We start from the raw sequence: 20193 nt of genomic DNA, 5'->3' as shown, positions 1-20193 counted from the left end.
ATGAACAAAGGGATGTCGAAGTTAGACTGCAAGGCTAAATGGGAGTGCGCTAGACAGTGTAGGAGGGGAGCAATGCAAGGGGAAGGAACTGCACAAGCTCAGGTCCAGCAATGAGAGACAAGATGGCAGGGAGAGGTCATGAGCAGGGGCAAGATGGTGCAAGAGTTGGGGCTGAAGAGCCGACCAGGGTTGGATCTAAAGCAGCAGGATGTGGATGTGCTGGAAATAGTTGGGGTTCCCCTCGTCTTTTCTTCCCTGTCTATGGGCACAGAAGTGAAGGACTGAGTGGACAGACCTGGAAAGGCCTTAGGCAATGTGATCTTTTCCTAGGAGAGGTTGAGACACTCTTGGAGGGTGTGTCTGTCCCCATCTGTCCTCAACCTCCTCTTTACATGGTCTGGGACTGACCTACACAGGGCAGAGGGCACCATCTATACTTTGGGCCTGACTGTGGCTAGTGAGTGGTGGATCTCAGACCAGAAGAGCGTGGAGAAAGATGCTCTATAGTCCTTTATTTATTTAACTTTTTTTCTTTTTGGTGGTACTGGGATTTGGACTCAGGTCCTCCTGCTTGCTAGACAGGCACTGTACCACTTGATCCACGCTGCCAGCCCTATTTATTTAACTTTTTAAATAGGTAAAAAAAATTTTAAAAATTTGGTGGGATTGGGCTTTGAACTCAGGACTTGGCACTTGCAAAGCAGGCGCTTTACCACTTGAGCCATACCTCCAGTCCATTTTGCTCCAGTCCCTTTTACTTTGGAGATGATGTCTCACAAAGTATTTGCCCTGGTTGGCCTCAAACCGCAGTCCTGATCTCATCTTCTTAAGTACCTAGGATTACAGGTGCAAGCCACTGGCACCCAGAGATTATTTTTTTGAGTGCAAAAAGATTTGCAGTGAAAACTCTACTGTTTCTCTCATCCTCTCTTTTCTTAATAACAAGTAACTGTTATTACTAGTTTTACATATATAATTCCAGAATGTATTAATTACATAAGACTACCATAACAAATTACCACAGACTGGCAGCTATAACAACAGAAATGCATTCTCTCACAGTTCTGAAGGCCAGAAGTCCAAAACCAATGTGTTGGCAGGGCTGTGCTCCCTCTGAGAATGTTAGGGGAGAATCCTTCCTTGTTTCTTTCAGACTTTGGGGACTTCTGGCAATCACTGACGTTTCTTGGCTTGGATTATTCCAATCTCTGTTTCTTTTTTCCCATAACTTTCTCCCTCATAAGGCTTTGTCTTGTTGTCTGTCTCTTCTGCTCTTATAAAGACACCAGTCATTCGGGATTTAGGACAATCCTAAGCCAATACAAGCTCATCTTAACATAACTAATTACATCTTCGAAGACCCTGTTTCCAAGTCAGATCACATTCAGAGATTCTGGGTGGACATGAATTTTTTTTTTGGGGTGGGTGAGAATAATGTTCAGCCCAGTACACAATTTCCATACGTAAATATAGATTCTTATTTGATCCTCTTTTTTTCCCTCCGAAGTTAGCAAGCATACTCTCTCCCTCAGTGATACAGAGAAAGCTTCCTGATTTTTTCTTTTTTCCTTTTTTTTGGTATTCAGGGCCTACACCCTTTCAAGATAGGGTCTTGCAAACTATTTGCCCGGGCTGACTTCAAACCACAATCCTCCTGATCTCTGCCTCCTAAGTAGCCAGAATTATAGGCCTGAAAGCTTCCTAATTCTTTTATTTTATTTTTAAAATTTTATTTCATAATTATACATGTGTACAATTATTTGGGCCATCTCCCCTGTCCCCTCCCTTCCTGGTTCTTTTTGACAATGTCCTATCGAATGGATATGACACACTTGTTTAACCTGTGCCCTATTCACGAGTACTTGAGTTGGTTCCATTCTTCTGATACCACAAGAATCACTGGCTTGTGATGTTGCACAAAGCCCATGCATTATTCCTAGCATTAAAAATGTGAGGGACTGGCCCCAGTATGGTGGGGGTTCTGTCTCTCTGAGGCTCTCTGATAACTCCTTGCTGCTTGCACCAGCTGCACCTAATTAGATTGTAGAGGATTAAGAAGCAAATTCAGCTTCCTCTTCTGTGGGAGCCCATGAGCCTTTCTCAAGGGTTCTGACCCTGGCAGGGGTGCAGGTGCAGAGACCTGTGGGGTCAGAAAACACAGGCACAAGGAAGGAAGCTGTGTTCCAGCCAGCCTTGTGTCTTAGCAAGGAAAATGATGGCTGTAGACCCCGAGAGGCCACCGTGTGCCCAGAAAGCCTGCATTGTTTTGTCCTTTTGCTGTGGTCTTGAAGACATCCATTCACTCAGAAGCACATGATTTCTGAGCATCTCCTGCACTCCAGGCGCCATCCTAGGTTTTTATTCTCAACAGTGAATGAGATAGAAATGGCTTGCTCTCATGGAGCAAACTTTGCAGATGGGAAAGGGTGATGATAGAAAACAGGTCATATTTGGGGTGGGTATCAGCAGGAGTGGGGAGGGTGAAAGGAGAAGGTGGAGTAGGGGGTGAATATGGTCAAAGTCCTTTATACCCATGTATGAAAATGGAACTGTGAAATCTTTTGAAATTGTTTTAAGAATTGGGGAGGATCGAGGGAGGGTTAAAGAGATTGAGTTTGATCATTGTGTATTATATGTATGTGTGGAAATATTGCAATGAAACCCCTTTGTACAACTAATATATGCTAAGTAAAAATATTTCCAGTAGAATTAAAAATAACCTTTATTGAGCACTTCCCATGCCAAGCATGTTCTAAAGTGCTAGGGAGAAATAGGACAGGAAATGTGTCCCAGAAAAACTAGATAGGCCTCTTGTATTAGGACATAGGTCCTGGCTGAATGGAGGGCTGGGAAATGTAGTCTTCAGGTGGTCAGCTGTGGGCCCAGCAAAAACATAGCAGGAAAGAACAAATATGGGAACAACAGGTAGTTCCTGCCACGTTTTTGGTTTGTTTTTGAGATAGAGTCTAACTGTGTAGCTCAGTTGGCCTCAAACTTGAGATCCTCCTGCCTCAGCCTCCTGGGTGCTGGAATTACAAGGGTGTACACTACACCCAGCCCTGCCACACTTTTTGAAGCTCGAAGTTTGAGGAGGCCATCGCAGGCTGATACAAGGGTTTTGGATTTGTCTGTGATGAGTTAGGAAGCCAGGGAACAGCATGTTGAGAGTAATGACCCAGGCTTTCCCGCATCTCTCTGGTTGCTGTGGGATGGATCATGGGGAAGCAGACTGGAAGCAGGAGCCCTGGGGCACTGCTGGTGGGAATGTACAGGGTGCAGAGCTCTGGAAAAACAGTTGGAGAGCTTCTCAAAAGGCTAAACACAGAGCTTCAAGTGACTGACAGTTCCACCCAAGTAGGTGTGTACTCGAGAATTAAAAACGTACATCCACACAAAACCTTACACATGAATGTTCATAGCAGCATTATTCAGATAGCCCAAAGTGGAAACAATTTAAAAGTTCATGAGTAGATAAATGAAGGAACACAATGAACTTTGAAAACATGCTAAGATAAAGAAGCCAGACACAAAAGGGCACATATTGTGTGACTGCATTTATTTAGTTATTTATTGATTTTTGAGACAGGGTCTTGCTGTGTAGCCCAAAGTAGCCTCAAACTCATGATCCTTCTGCCTCAGCCTCCCCAGTGCTGGAATTACAGGTACACACCACTGTGCCAGAATCCATACAAAGGGAAAGTAGACCAAGCATTGCCCAGAGATGGGGCAGGATGGAGAGATTTGGTGTAGTGAGAGACAGTTAAGGGCATTTTGGGGGGAGTTGATGAAAATACTCTGAAACTGATTGTGGCGATGACCCATGAATACACTAAGAACTACTGACATGTAATTCTACCATGGCTCCAGCTTAAAACTCTCAAATAATTCAAGAAAATGGGAGAAGATTAGTGAGTGAGATCTTGGCAGCCCCATCTCAGGAAAACCTTGATTAATTTTTTTTTTTTTTTGTGATAGTGGGGGCTTGACTCAGGGCCTACACCTTGAGCCACTCTGCCAGCCCTTCTTTATGATGGGTATTTTTGAGATAGGGTCTTGCAAACTTCAAAGCCGGGCTGGCTTTGAACCACGATCCTCCTGATCTCTGCCTCCTGAATAGCTAGAATTACAGGTGTGAGCCACCAGCGCCCAGACTTGATTGCTTTTTTTTTTTTTTTTTTTTTTAATTTTCCCCTCTTTTTGGTTTGTATTGACAGGAGACTGAAGAGAATAAAACAAAAGGGTTCGATTACTTACTGAAAGCGGCTGAAGCTGGCGACAGACAGTCCATGATCCTGGTGGCACGAGCTTTTGACACTGGCCAGAACCTCAGCCCAGACAGGTAATGTGGTTGTCACTGAGGTGGAGCTGCTGGGAACCTGGCAGCAGGTGGGCGCTTCCCCTCTGGAATCAGGACAGACCCAGGTTCCAGTCTTAGCTCTCCCCATTACCAGTCCTTTGACTGTGGGCAAGATATTTTCCCTCCTTTGCCTTAGTTTCTTCATTTTGTGAATTGGGAATAATCATAATACCTGTCTCTGAAGATTGTCACGTGAAAGTTAAATGAGATCATGCCTGTAATTCTTACAGTGTCTGGCCCTTAAATCATGTAATAGATGGCAGCCATTTTAGCCAGCATAGGTAAAGATTTGCTAAGAAAAAAATCTGAAAGGTTATTCAGCCCCAGGTTCAGAGTAATTGCTACTAGATAGTAGGATTAGGGGTGATTTTACTAGACTTTTCCTACTTTTGTTTTTATATGTATCTTTCACTTCTAAGAGGCAGGGAAAGAAGACCAGGTGCAGTGGATCAAGCCTGTAATCCTGGCTACTTGGGAGGCAGAGATAGGGAAGATCACCATTCAAGACCAATTCAGGCAAGAAGTTAGTGAGACCCCATCCCAACCAATAAAAGCTGTGTATGGTGGTATGCGCCTGTTATCCCAGCTACATAGGAAGTGTGTAATAGGAGGATCACAGTCCAGACCAGACCCTATCTCAAAAGGCATGGCTCATGTGGCAGAATTCAAGGTCTTGAGTTCAAACCCTAGTACTACAGAAAGAAAAAAGGCAGGGAAAGGAAAGAGGCAGGCTTTTCAGGGTGAGTTTTCCCAAGTGAGGCTCCTCAAGGCTCTGGCAATGCAGGTGTCAATACTTTTCATTTGTCTTTCATGGCTAGTTTCTGCAGTGGGAGTTATGGAGGAGGCCCAGCTTCATCTCCGCTCCTTAGCTTACCAGTGGGAGATTCTGGAAGTCCAAGGGCAGAGGTTGGCTGTGGAATCTAACTCATAATGGGAGGTCACCCTCCGTGGTTCCCATTGGAACTTGGCTATTCTGGAGTCTCTGCGACTTCTGGAAGGGAGTGAGGAAGGGACATTCATTGTCTTAAATCTCCAGGTTGGGTTGGGACGGCTTAGTAAGTCCCTTTTTTTTTATGTCGAAAGCTCATTTCTCTCATTGCATTCAGAAGGAAAGTCAGGTCTGTGGCTGTATCATATCAGGTTCTCAGTGTCAAAAACTTGTAGATACGTGACATCCTACCTGTATTACATATTACACAGTCCATCATTTATCAGACACCTACTCATAATAGCAGTCCAATTGGACAGCACTTTTCTTCGTGGGCTTTGATTTCACAGAGAATAGTCATCTGGTCTCCTATACCTCTGTGTCCTGGTGTGTAGCACAGGGCCCAGCTCAAGGCTAGTTTGAATGAATGAACTAACACATCTTGATGACACAGACAAGGCAGGTATTTTTGACTGTGTCTCAGAACTATAGTTCTGAGATGTGAAGTGACTTGCCTTTGGTCCAATAAAGGTTGAGTATCCCTTATCTGAAATGCTTGGCACCAGAAGTGTTTTGGGGAGAGGTTTTTTTTTTTTTTTTGTCTTTTCTTTTTTGGTGCTGGGATCAAACCCAGGGCCTCACGCATGCTAGGCAAGCGCTGTACCACCGAGCTACATCCCAGCCCCAGAAGTGTTTTGGATTTTGGATTTTTTCAGATTTCAGAATATTAGTGTATACATAATGAGATGCCTGCTGACCCAAGTCGAAATTTGAAATTCATTTGTTTCATCTATGCTTTATACACATAGCCTAAAGGTAATCTTATACAATATTTTTAGGGCACCTGCAATATGATTACAACTCATCCTCATGAGATCAGGGGATCACTTATTGCATCATGCTGGCACTCCAAAAACTTCAGATTCTGCTCGGGTGTGGTGGCTCACATCTGTAATCTTAGCTACTCAGGAGGCAGAGATATTGAGGATTGAAATTAAGGCCAGCCTAAGCAAAAAGTTCATGAGACACCATCTCAACTTTTAAAAAGGCTGAGTGAGGTGGTGTGCATCTCTCATTCCTGTTGTGTAAGAAGTGCAAATGGGAGGACTGTGGTCCAGGCTAGCCTGGGTATAAATCAAACCAACCAGAGCACAAAGGGCTGGGGCTGTGGCTCAACTGGTTGAGCACCTGCCTAGCAAGCACAAGGACCTGAGTTCAAACTCTAGCACCTCCCCTCAATCCCCACCCCCAAAAAAAACCTTTAGATTGTGGAGCCTTTTGGATTTTGGATTTTTAGATTAGGATGTTTGACCTTTACCTATAAGTGGCAGAGCCAGAACTTAGGTCTTTTCTCTCCTCTGTCAGCATGCTGTCTACTGACTTGGAACTAAGCTGGCATGGAGGGAAGCAAACACAAAAGGCCTGGCATGATCGTGTGAGCTCAAACGCCAGTGTATATGGTGCCTACTGAGTGCAGTGGAGAGGTGTGACATGGGGTCGGGGAGCTGTAGATGAGCATCAAATATTTACCTATCATAGGGCCCTTGAAATGTCTTCGCTATCTGTGCTTTCTCTTCCTGTCTACTTTTTTTTATTTTATTTTTTGGGGTAGTACTGGGAATTGAACTCAAGGCCTCGAGCTTGCTAGGCAAGTACTCTACTACTTGAGCCACACCCCCAGTCCTCTATTTTTTAAATTTGTATTTCTACTTTTAATTTTACTTGAGGTGACAGTTTCTTATTAATTTATCAGGACTCTTTATCTATTAGAGCTATCAACCCTTTGACATATATTTCTCTTTAAGCTTTTTTTTCAACGATAGCTACCATAGATTGGGGAGTGGACAGGTGCTATACAATGATCATTGTTTATTGGGTTTGGGAACACAATGGCTTTTAATATGTACATAACTAAGTCTATCAAAATTTTCTTTCATACTTTCTGCTGCAGCCATTCTCTTGTTCTTCCTCAGTCAAGCAGCTCCAGCCTCTTCCATTCAGGGAGTGCTAATTAAGGGCAAGCTGTGAGTAAGGCAGGCCCTGTGTAGACCCACATTCATAGTGAAGGGGTTTTGACCCTCTCAGAAGTTACATGTAATAGGAGAACGAAAAGTCATGGAAAATTCCCAGGCAATGTGGGCACCCTATCACTGGGATGACATGGGGTGACCAGGGGGGACACAGAGAGATGAGGCCCTTTCCCATTTAATGTTTTCAGGGCAATTATTCTTTATCCTTTAATACTGGGGAGGGTCAGAGCTGAAGGGGTAAAGTGGCTTCTGGTTCAGTGGTACAATCCTGGTTTGTTTGGCACTCCAATTTTTCTTTTTTTTTTTTTTTTTCTGTTTTGGTGGCATTGGGGTTTAAACTCAGAGCTTCACATGCTCTACCACCTGAGCCACTCCATTTTTTAATGAGATAAAATGGAGTCGGGGTTAGGTCTTGAACACAGCACAACCAGCCATTGTTTACATTTGTTCATTCAACAGACATTGCATCTGTGCTGCTATCCAGGCCTGGGAATGCAGCAGCGAGCACAGCAGGCAAAGCTCTTGCCTTCTTGGGGTGTATGTTCTGGTCAGGGAGATGGTAGTAAATGAGGGAGTGAGAAGAATTGATGACCGTGGTCAATTGGGTTTTGTAGATGGCACCTCTGAAGGGTGACATGGGAACTGAAACTGGACCGTTGCCAGCTAGGTGTGCACAGAGCTAGGGGAAGGATGTCCCATGGCCAGGAACAGCAGGTGCAAAGGCCAAAGGGCAGCCAATGCTAGCTTGTTAGGGGGATTGCAAGCCTGCATGAAGGGAGATGAAAAGTGGAGACTGGAGGGCAGAGGAAGCCAAGGCAATGAGGACAGGACAGCAGGTCATTAGAGCTGCTGTTCCTGGACATTTCAGGACACCCATGGTGTTACCTGTGACTCACCTGTAACTCTCTCTGCTCTTTCGTGATATACTGGAAATAGTTAGACACGTGGCTTTATATTCAAAGAGAAGCAGCTGCTGCCCTGTTAGTCCTGTAGTTTATGTTGCACGAGTCTGGCTGAGACCCTTGTATCCCCTTGGCAGTTTGTCAGGGTGTGTGCCACTGTGGGAGGAAAAACTAGGGGGTGAGGAGCTCAGCTAGAGGAGGGGTGGTCTCCACGTGTGCAGGAGAGCCAAGCTGGCCGGCACAGGCAGAGTGTACATGGGGGCAAAATGATTGTTGTTCGCTCAGATGGTTCCAGCGGCCTCTACAAAAACAAAGGGTTCCCTTGCCTTTCTCTTGTCTGCTCAGAGGGCAGCTTAACGAGGACCCTCAGCTACTGCTGCTGCTAGCTTAGTGCAGTCCTAGAAAAATGTCCCCTTCACAGATGGCTATAGTGCTACCTGTTTAGTAAATTCCCACAACACACCCATTTGTTAAGGAAAGTTTCTTGACAGCTCTCTTAATAAGTCCATAAACCTACAATATGAAGATGCTCTTTGGATGTGGTGATCCTAGGTACTGTAGGCTGTGAACAAGAGGTGGTGGCCCTGATGGGATTCTTAACTTGCCTGTATGCTGGATGGTCCGTCCAGCCCTTTGCCATGGTAACATCCCTCTTTTCCTCTGTGTGTTTTGGCAAGGTGCCAAGACTGGCCTGAGGCCCTGCACTGGTACAGCACTGCCCTGGAGACAACTGACTGCGATGAGGGCGGGGAGTACGATGGGATGCAGGATGAGCCCCGGTATGCGCTGCTGGCCAGGGAGGCCGAGATGCTGTGCACAGGTGGCTGCGGGCTGAAGAAGGACCCGCAAAAATCAGGTGGGCAGACAGCGAGGGCTGTTATTCTCATCCCACGGAGAATTATGACAAGGGGCCAGCCGTCTCTTCCCCAGAGGGGGCTTTATGAAGCTGGTATGCACATGAGCATTTTGCATAGTTGGCATTCTGTATCTGCAGGTTCTGCATCTGCAGATTCAACCAACCATAGATCAGAAAATATTTTTTTTTAATTGGATCTGTAAAGCCAGGCATCACGGCACATTGCTGTAATCCCAGCGATTAGAAGGCTGAGACAGTAGCATCTTGAGTTCCAAGCCAACCTGGACTACATAGCAAGACCCCATATCTAAACAAAACAAAAAAAATAAAAACAAAAATTGCATATGTGCCTAAATACATAGAGACATTTTTCTTATCATTATTCCCTAAACAATACAATACAACAGCTATTTACATAGTATTTACATTGTGTTAGGTATTATAAGTAATGTAGAGATGATTCAGAGTCTACGGGAGAATTCGAAGGTTACGTGCAAGTACTTAGGCCATTTTATGAGATCTGCAGATTTTGGTATCCAAGGGGGTCCTGGACCAAATCCCCTCCACATTCCAAGAGACAGCTATATGTTAGGGTTTGGAGGGTTCTTTGCAATTTCAAACATTGAGCTAAGATTTTCACAATATAAAATTCTCCATCTTGAGGTGTTCAATGTAGAGGATCTTCATAGTTTTCACATGTTGTGCAGCCATCACCACTATCTAATTCCAGAACATTCCATCACCCCTAAAAGAAAGACTATTCTGGTTAGCACTCACTTCCATTCCTGGAAACCACTGATCCACTTCCTGCCTCTATGGACTTGCCTGTTCTGTACTTATTATACAAATGGAATCACACAATCTGTGGCCTTGTGTGTCTGTCTGGCTTCTTTCACTTTGGCTAATGTTTTCAAGATTCATCTGTGTTATAGCATGTATCAGTGCTTTTTTTGGTGGTGATGGTAGGGCAGAGCTTTCCTTAACCAATTGAATCATCTGCGCACTCCTAAACCAGTCACTATCATTGAGGTGGCTGATTAGCCATGCCTAAGTGTAGACTAACCCTTCTGGCCTGGTTGGGGAAGTGAGGAGTGCTCTGATTGGCTAGGTTTGATCACGTATCCACTCCTAGCTGCTCAGATCACAAGTGGTTTGGGCCCTATAGCAGCATCAGGGTTTCTGGGTGAGGTGGAGAATGCTGGGCTGGCAAGGACAATGGGTGGCTCACTTTGTGCCCCTCTTTGCTGTCTTTCAGGAGACTTGTACACCCAGGCAGCTGAGGCGGCGATGGAAGCCATGAAGGGCCGACTAGCCAACCAGTACTATGAGAAGGCAGAAGAGGCCTGGGCCCAGATGGAGGAATAACTTGCCAGGAAAATCTGCCACCTAGTCCTAAGCAAAAGGACTTGGGCGGGAGGGGGTGAGGGTGGGGGGCGACTTATTTAGTTTGGGAGGGGGGGAAAAGTATTTTTAATGTGCTGTAAATCAACTTTTGTACTTCACTTTTTGACTCTTGAAAAAGTCTTTGCTAGTAGCAGAGACTACAGCTGTCCTGTAGGATAGCATTTTGGGGGAGTGGGGATTGAAAATGCAGCCTAATGAACCAATGCATTGTGTTGAGGTTCTGTTTCAATTTTCATTTCTTTTTTTTGTCATGAGGTAAGTGCTTTTCCACTTTGGATGGACAGTACTGGGGCTTTGCTCCAATCTTCCAGGCTGGATTCTGATCTCAGTCCTCAGAGCCCTATGCTTCGTGAATGACGATGGGGAGTGTGGCCCCACGTTAACTTTTTCATTGGTGTGTTTTGTCCCAACTTAGTGTGTTTGGAAGCGTGCATGGCATTATTCAGTGGATGTGAAATTGTTCAGTACCCGGGCCCCCCTCCTCCAGGGGGCAAGATCTGTACACTTACTTTAGTTTAATTCCTCCTACCTGATGTTCTGGCATATAGCCAACTTCCAGTTTTGTAAGCATGCTTTCTACTGTGGACTTTACAAAACAGATTTGAATTTTGTATGCACACATTTACTACCTCTAACTCCTAAATCAGCCTGTATGGAAGAGGGTGTGCCTCAAAGCTTTTATCTGTAAGGTCAGTGACTGGAATGTGGGCGCCTTTCCTCCCAGCAGCCATACCTGCTACGTCTCAGTGGCAGCATCCACAGTGTGACTGAAGTGCCCTTGTACAGCATCATTGACCTTTTCCTATGTAAATATGTTCTTATGTGGAATCTGCTTCCCCAACCCTGGCCTTGGCATTTCTGCTTGAAGCCAGGCTAATTTTTCTGTAATTTGTAGCAGGCTGTATTCAGCAGCAGCCCCTTGAGATTTATCTAAGTTATTCAAGAATAAGAGGGCAAAAACTGTAAACACTCATCAGTTCCAGCAGTTTCCCCAGGGCCAGGCTATGAGTGTCTTTATTTAATGAGCTTTCTCTTTAAAAGGAGTTCAGATTTAATATGAGTATGGCTTCAGTTGGTGTCACTCAAATAGCCAAGAAAACAGCCTGCTTTGATCAGCCACAAATGCTACAGCAGCCTCTGGCTTTGTGTGCATTCAAATAGGTCCTTCAGAACTTTCATGTTGAGCTCTGCAGGCTCATGAATTTGTGTAAGCATCAGGTTCCAAAGTCTGGAGCGTGCCCTTCAAGGAAAAATCAAACAGTCAAAATGGCTCATGAAAAATCCCTTGGTCCACCCAAACTGACAGCATCCATGGTCTCCGTGGATGAGCTCATCACAGTTGGTTTCCCTTTAGAAACTGACACTGTGATCTCTCTTTTGTGTGTCTTGTGTGTGTTGTAAACCAGTGCATATAGTTGCCTTGCATACATCAAATTTAAGAAGCAAGTTTATTGTGATGTAATCCTTCAAAGTAATCAAGCCTCATATAATTCATCATGTTTGTTCTTGTTCCTTCAGCCAGTCTCTCTCTCCTCCCTCCTCTCTCTCTCTTTCTCTCTCTCAGATTTTAATATGCAAATAATTGTGTTTTCTGACCACCTGATTTCTCAGTTATATGTCATCTCTTCTCTAGCAAGAAATGGCAAACTTTTTGGTGAAGGGGCCAGGTAGTAAAGATTTGGGACTTTGCAGGTAATATGGCCTCTGTTGGAATGACTCAGCCCTCCTATTGAAGTGAAAAGCCAGCCATGAACAAGACATAGACAATGGGTGTGGCTAGTGTTCCAAAACAACTTTGTTCATAAAACCAGGTGGCCCTCTGGGGCTGTAGCTTGTGGACTCCCTGCTTAACCCTTGATAAGAGCTACTTTATGAAGCCTCAGGGCAGGGGCTATTCCAACTTTGTGGTCTGCAGAGCTTTTAAACACAGCGCCTTGGTACCAAATGAATGAGTGCACACATGAAGACCCGGCTCCCATGGCTGTGCTTACCCTCCAAGGCTCTGCTACCTTTGTGCCATCAGTGAACCTCCCATGCACGCACATGGCCTGTCAGGAAATGATCTCTTTCTCCTGCAGGAGGTTGGATGGCCTGGATGCACAGCTAAACTTAAACTTCTAGTTTGTTTTTCAGATAGGGTCTCACACTTTTTCCCAGGCTGGCCCTCGGACCTCTATCCTCCTATCTCTGCCTCCCAGGTAGCTGGGATTGCAGGCATGCAGCCTGGCCCTTAGCAAATACTTCATGAGCCCTCAAGAGTGAAAAAGAAACTTGTGAGATGTTGAGACCTTCCCGAGTCAGCAGAAGCACTTACTCCACCTTCAAAACCTAGGCATGTGCTTTCGAAGACTGGTTAGGACATCTCTTCCCACAGCACTGGGCATGCCACAAAACCAAGACAGGCCCAGGATGTTCCAGCTCAACTAGGAAGACCCAGTACTTGTCTTCAAGTGCAAGAAGCAGGTGAAAGTACAGATTAGCAGAGCTGCAATTAGCATCCTGTGCCTTCTCAAGAGTGGAGAAACTGAGGTTTCAGAAAGATTCTCTCCATGATGCTCTAGCTCATGGCTAAACTGAACCTAGAGCTTATGAGCTGCTGTTATTTAGAGGGTCCTGGGAACAAACTTAAAGTTAAACTGGAATTTAATGATCTGTTCAATTTAGCTACAGATGAAAGAAAAATTTAAATTAGGTAGGACTAAGGGCGTAACTTGGTGGAATGCTTGCCTACCATGCACAAGGCCCTGAGTTTGGGCCCCAGCACTGCATATAAACACCTGTGGATGGGCTTTGTGGATATAAGAAGCAAACGGCCCCGGATACCAGTGCTTTAGAGATCCCTGATCCCCTCCTCACCTGAGGCACTGTGGGAATTTATCAAATACAACCTTGATGAGCTAAGGCAGGTAAATTACCCTTTCTGCTATTTTAGTGATTCCGTTTCCTTCATCGCAGCACATTTGCCAGCACTGCTGTGCTCATTTCACAAATCAACAAATGTTTACACAAGTATGTGCAGCTTCTGAGGGAGACAAAATATTGCATATTCTTTGTAGATTTCTGCCTCTTACCTTCCCAGTCTCTGAAGTAACCATTTCACCTGCTCAAGGTGAATCTGGTGGAACTCAGACAAGTGGCTTGTGTTACAGATTTAATTTTGCATATGTATATTTCATCTTTCCAAATAAAATAGTTTCTTTTCTGTCTCAAATTCAAATGTCTCCCTGTTTAAAAAACAAACAAAAAAAGTGAAGGGAGGGTAAATGAAAGATTAAGATGAGGGTATAGGTAGATGGACTTCATATACCTACATGAAACAGAACTAAGAAACCTCTTGCAGTTGCTTTAAGTGAGGTGTGGAGGGGGCTGGAGGAGAGACGATGGGGGCAGTGTTAATGTGCAGTGTAAATGTAGCTGGAATTGTCACGTGAACCCCCCTGTATAATGAATATCCTAATAAAAAATTATTTAAAAAAAAAGTGAAGCAGCTGTCCAGAGGCTGAAATACACCTGAAGGGTTCATGCTCCACAGCAAAGGGACAGCCATGTTTACCTGCAAATGATTTTCGCCACCAGAAGCGCAGGCCCAATGTGGCCCCATTTCCAAATTTTCATGAGCTGCTGAAGATTTTTTTATGCAATGTCTCCTGATTTTTAACCTTTGTAATAAATTCTCATTTGGCTCCTATGATGTCAATTTGCTTTGGAAAAATATGTGAACATCTCCTTTCTATATTTGCTTATATAAAACAGAATAATCTTTGCCACAACAGCTTCAGATAAGATAATGTTTCAGTACTTTTTGATCCAGGGCTTAAGAAAATCTTGTAATCATTTGATTTCAGGCTAATAGTTTTTAATTTTAAGAAAGTTGAGCATTTTCATTACTATGCTCAGTAGATTAAACACATACATTTAAGTCCTCTTGCTCCAAAATTGCCAATACAATGACAGAAGGATTTTTTTTTCTTAAAAAAAAAATCTTGGGGTTCTTGTCAACCCCAAGAACGCTGGATCCTGGGTCAACAGGAGAAAAACAACTTGCTTTCCATTGGTGAAGTAGGAGATTTGTGTAGGACTGAAAGCCTCCATTCAACTTTGCTGACTTAGGTGTTTAGCCAGAGGAAGGGTTGGTGTTCCAGGTTCTTGTCTCACAAACCAAAGAATGAACACAGACAACAAAGAGTGACTGTAGAGGGGTCCCAAGAGGGTTGCCGGAGAAGTGATGTGGTTTGAGGTTTTTATCCATTTTCTCCAGGGTGTTGCTCAATCTCTATGCTAATTAGGTATGCAAAAAGCAGCATTTTGGTTGACTATGCCTGCAGCGTTTTGATTGGTCATGTCCTAATCCTCACACTGTCCTTATTCTGGTCCAGCCAGATTTTCCTTCTTTCCACCCTTTAAGGTCACTGGAGGTTTCCAGTGGGCCCTTCTGTCTCATTGGAATTGGCATGAGGAATTTCTGGAAAGGGGGTCCAAGATGGGCCTAAAAATGGAGGACTACATTCCATAGTACCCACAAACACTACAATTTTTATCAGTTAAAGATAATTTTAAATTTACAATTGAAGGACCAGTTGGAAGACTATTACAGCCTCAAACCTTTAGACCTGCTCACCACTGCCTGTGTGTAGCTCCGCACAGCCTAGTGAGGCTGCTGTGCTGGGAGGAGGGGGAAGGGAAGTTTCAGAAGTGGAAGTAGACCATCCACCAGCCTTCTCCTTCAGTGCTTTCAGGCACTGGCAATCTAATCTTCCTGGCAGAAGGCAGACAATTGAAAAACAAGGTATCTGACTGAACAAAGGTATTGCCTCCTGATAAAATAGGCTGGCCAGAGGAGCAGCCGACAGGAAAAAGCAAACAACCAGACCCACCCTTAAAACTTCCAAACAACTCAGTAGAACCACATTCTTAACCATGGACAAAGACCACCATGCAAGGGAGCATTTAATATGAAAAAACAAAACAAAGCAACCACACAGCATTGCAGAGGACTAAGACATTAAAAAGAAACCAATACTCCTAGGTAAAATATTGCACCTATGAAAAAGAGAACAAGGTGCAAATCTAAAATCCACACAATAAAAGAGCTCTTGAGAAAACAAACTGGATACTTCAAATGGCTCCTAAAAGAAAAAAGAAAAGCATTTAGGATTGAGATATACTCCTTTACCTTTAATATAGACTAAATTATCAATTTAATTCTGATCAAATGTAAAGACAACTCCCCAGTATACACATCATTTAACCTATACTTTTATTTATTATTTTTGGTGGTACTTGAGATTTTAAACTCAAGGCCTCACACTTGCTAGGTAGGCACTCTACACCTGAGGCACTCCACCAGTCCTTTTTTGTGTTGGGTTTTTTTTATATGCAGTCTCGAGAACTATTTGCCTGAGTTGGCCTCAAACTGCAATCCTCTTGATCTCTGTCTCCTAAGTAACTGGAATTACAGGTGCCCGGTTAGCCTATGCTTTCATCATAAGAAAATACTAGAACTATAATGCAAGTTGTGATTTCAAAAAGGTGTGGTTTCTTTCCTCCTACCTTGACTTATCAGTATTTCAGATCACCAAAAGGAACTCAGAAGTTTATTAGCACTGGGTTTGTTTTTTCTTTTATGAGCAAGCTGAGGTATCCAGTTGCTTTTCTTCCTACATACAGGTTGAACTTCTCTAATCTGAAAGCCTCAATACTGCAAAATGTTAAACAGCGCCAATATGATGCTACAGAGGAAAATTCCACATCATGAAACATTTTCATTCACAAAATTATTGTACATGGCTGGCAATATGGCTCAATGGTAGAGCACTTGCTTAGCATGCACCAGGCCCTAAGTTCAGCCCCAGCACTGAAAAAACAAAGTATAAAATTGCCTGTAGGTCACATATATAATATAAGGTGTACATGAAACATAAGTAAATTCCATGCTTACATTTGGGTCCCACCCCTAAGAAATCTCATGTATATGCAAATATTACAAAATCTGAAACACTCATGGTTCCAAGTGGATAAGGGATATTTAACTTGTGTTGGAGCCAAAATATGCAATGGATGCTAGGAAGGCAAAACTAACAGATGAAAGGAAGCGGAGAAAGGCCCTAATGATTAGAGGGAAGTGTTAAAACTTTTCAGTGGCTTCATTGCAAGCAGATGTCAGCATTTTATTATAGTCTTGCTTCAAGTGAGAACCTACTGGGAAGTGGATTCAGATTAGAACTTGGTTAGGGACATTCTCAAAAAAATTATCATTACACCCTCATCTTGAAAGCAGAATTTTGGATGCAAGGCTTAAACTCCTAGGATTCCACATGCCAGGTCCTGCCATTTGCCCTGATGTGCCAAATAGAGGCATGGTGAAGGCAGAGAAAGGAAGTTTATTACACGGCTTGGGACATGCCATGGGAAGAGGCAGAATAAGCACACAGCTCATCTTCAGCCATCTTTGGGATACAGGCATGAGCTAAAGGTTTTAACAGAGAAAGAACTGGGGGTAGAAAGAGAGAGGTAAGGTATACAATAAACAGTTCCAGTCACAGGTGTGGTTTGGTTGGTCATTATCTCAATCCTTGTTCTGGGAGAGGTTCCAGAGCTGTTACCTAGAGGGTCAGGCAGTTATCCTGAGAAAGCTCTACTGTTGGGGATAGTTTCCAGCCCTTGTCATAAAGATGTTACTTATCATTCCTGTCTTTCCTTGACTCCAAGGTGACTGCAGGAGAGAATGGCTCAGAGCAAAAGACAACAGGTACAAAATGGAGACAGAGATGCCAGGCTTTTCTCCTGTGTTTCACTAATTCATGGATCCAAGTGAGGAGTCAGTGCTTTCAGCAAAAACAGTTTAAGCACCTCTTACAAGCTTAAGGAATAAGTTTCTTAATTTTAAGTCTACAGCTTGATCAATGTTTATGTATCAAGACATCCATGTACCCAGCAACCCAGACTAAGATACAGAACATTTACAGACCACAGAGAGCTCCCTCAGGAGGCCTCCTAGGCAACACACCTCCACCCCACCTCAGACAAAGGGAGCCGCTCCCTGACCCTCTGCCTTGGTGGACAAGATTAAAAAGAATCTTCCATTAAGGACCTCTGAAATACTGACAAATGATATGATAGTTATATACGAGGTCATATGAACAATTCTTTTTCGTAGGCAGGTGCTCTACCACTTGAGCCACTCTGCCAGCCCAATTCTTAAAGCATTTTATCAGGGATGCCAATTTCTTTCCAGAAGGAAGTTCATGTAGAAAGAGTTGGTCTCAGACCACAGCTGGAATAATTTTCCTTTTAGGGGGCAAAAGAGTGAAGAATGGAGGGGATCCAGGACCAAGCCCCCACACTTATTCCCGATGCCCACAGCCTACAGCTTTGGATATGGAGACAGACATCCTTTGCCTGACAGCCCCTACACTGAGGGTGAGGACAAGTGGGCAGTGTTTGATCTGCAGTGCTTGCCTCTCCAGCTCCCATAGCCACCTCAGCGAAGTGGGCACCACAGGAGTAGTCTGGGCTCAGCCCTGCCCTCCCTCCCCAGGCCTGCGGGTTCAGAGCTCTGAGGCATCACTCTGTTTCTCCTGCTGGTTAGTGTCACAGCTGATTGTCACAAGTGACTGTGCAGTGGGGCGCAGGCTGTAAGAAACTTCCAGAAGGGGGTCTTGGGTGCTGTCTTTCAGGATTAGTGGCTTGCATTTCAGTTAAATAAAGATCCTGCTCAGTTCGTGTTGGTAGAGACAGACTTGGATTTCTCCAGAAGGTTCTGGTGGAAATATCTCTGGTTTCATTTGAGCTCTTATCAGCCAAGAGGTGGGTTATTGGTTGCAATTGGCAGCAACTGGGTAGCATTAACTTTAACAGAAATGGGAAATTTATTAAAATAATATGAAGATGTCTCCAAGAAGGAGCATCGCACTGGGCTTTGGGAAGATCTGGTGGGGGCAGCTGGAAAAGCCTTAGGATTTCTCTATAGCTTTGGTCTTCTCTGTCATTCTTTTTCTGTGTGCTGGCTATCTGTACCTCTCCAATCCATGTCACAGAGCATGGCCACCCCAAGCCTCCCTTCCTCTTTAGTTCCAGAGACTAATTCCAACCCAATTTATGAACAAATCAATAACTCATTATGCCTGAGTTCCAATTCTCCAGAAACAGTATGATTGGAGCGATCTGAATCCACGGTTGAGGGTATGGGGATTGGTGGGTGGGAGGGTAGGGATGCACAGCACAAAGCTGCTACCAAGCACCCACTCTCTCAACAAGTTGCAATTCTAAAAAAAGTGGGACTGGACAGAGATTCTAGCAATCATTCTCTGCTTTGGGGATATTTTCCTTTGGAAAACCCAGCATGCAGTTCACAAACAAATAGTCCCTCCTGGTACTGAAACACCATGTCTAGACTGACACCTCTGTTGACTTGAATCACTAGTCCTTATTCAGCTCTGAACCCCTGCTATGCCCAGTCCCTGACCTCTATAGATGGCTGCTTCTGTATTTTTAAAAGTTACTTTTAAAGCAACAAACTTTCCCAGAATGATGAAATCTTTGCATATCATTACATATGTTACAGGTGCCCAGAGAAAAAACAAAACAAAACAAAAAACAGACTGAGGAGTGATTGAAGGGAAGGAGAAAGATGGACTGCCTAAATGTTAAGTGTGTACCAACTGGTACCAGCAGCTTGAATTGTGGCACTGAAAAGTGTAATCAAGTCAACATAAAACCAGAATTCTATTTACAAAAGTGTGGTTTACATGGCTTGCTAGGCATGTGTCCAAGCCTGCAGTGAACGTGCTGCCTGGTCACCCAAGCAAGTGGGACCAGGTATTGTCTCACCATGTTGAGCTGAAGCAGTGGGGGCAGGAAGGAAGATGGTAGAGAATAATAAAGGGAACAGCAGATATGAGGAAGATTTGAGGATTCTTATACCAACAAATGTGAAAAAACAAGTGAAGTGCTTTGTTTCCCCAAAACAAAAACATCAAAATGAACTCAGGAAGAAGTGGAAAATCTAGGAAAAAGTGAGAAAAGAAACTGTCAAAAGTCACATGTTTTGGCAACATTAAGTAAAATGGAAAACACATAAGATTGTGTACTTCCATTTCTGGTATGTACGCTAGAGGCATATCCACAGGCGCACAAGGACCTGCGTGCTAGGATATCTCCTGCCATATTGTGTGCAATGACAGTCAGAAACAGCTTCAATACCATTTGAATGGAATGAGTTAGCATAAGAGAACTCAAAAACAGAATGCTAAAGAAAAGTCAAAAACGGAAGGTGGAAGGAAGAAAAACAAGTTTAGAATGACATGTGTACAATCCTACTATATATTGTCCGTGGATATATATATGTGTAACTATACGAAGTTACTGACAGCTACACACCTATAAGCAAGGGGATCATAAGTGAGTGAGAGTGTCCATGGCGCTGGTGCAGTCTGCGATCCAGACACCTTCCAAATTCTTTATATCCCACTGGGAAGAATCCATGGCAGATCACATGGGTATAAGTGGAGTTTATTAAAAGTTAGGGAAGAGAAACACAAAGGGAAGCATGGTAGCTGGAAGCCAAGAGCAAGTGTTTCTGCTCTTCAGGTGCTTTTAAAACCTACCATAACCTATGGGAAGGGGAGAACCAGGTGACTCCCATCCAATAATCAGTAAGTGGGACGGGGCATGCGTGGTTCCAGGCTAGGTGAGGGTAGTTCCTGAGCCAAAGCGTG

General features: G+C 43.9%; 1 protein-coding gene across 3 annotated transcripts in view; it reads left to right on the top strand.

Moving 5' to 3' along the window:
* Eef2k (eukaryotic elongation factor 2 kinase) overlaps window positions 1–14165 on the top strand; it is a 62784-nt gene extending 48619 nt beyond the window's left edge. For all 3 annotated transcript variants that reach the window (XM_074059577.1, XM_020163538.2, XM_074059578.1), the window contains 3 exons: window positions 4215–4339; window positions 8895–9073; window positions 10329–14165. In XM_074059577.1, the coding sequence (XP_073915678.1) occupies window positions 4215–4339; window positions 8895–9073; window positions 10329–10438 (414 nt within the window). In that variant the 3' untranslated portion in view covers window positions 10439–14165. The remainder of the gene's footprint in view (window positions 1–4214; window positions 4340–8894; window positions 9074–10328) is intronic.
* The last annotated feature ends 6028 nt before the right edge of the window (window positions 14166–20193 follow it).

This window comes from Castor canadensis, chromosome 17, assembly GCF_047511655.1.
Source record: "Castor canadensis chromosome 17, mCasCan1.hap1v2, whole genome shotgun sequence".
NCBI lineage: Eukaryota > Metazoa > Chordata > Mammalia > Rodentia > Castoridae > Castor > Castor canadensis.
Note: the sequence above shows the minus strand (reverse complement) of the source record. Positions and strands in the feature narration are given on the sequence as shown.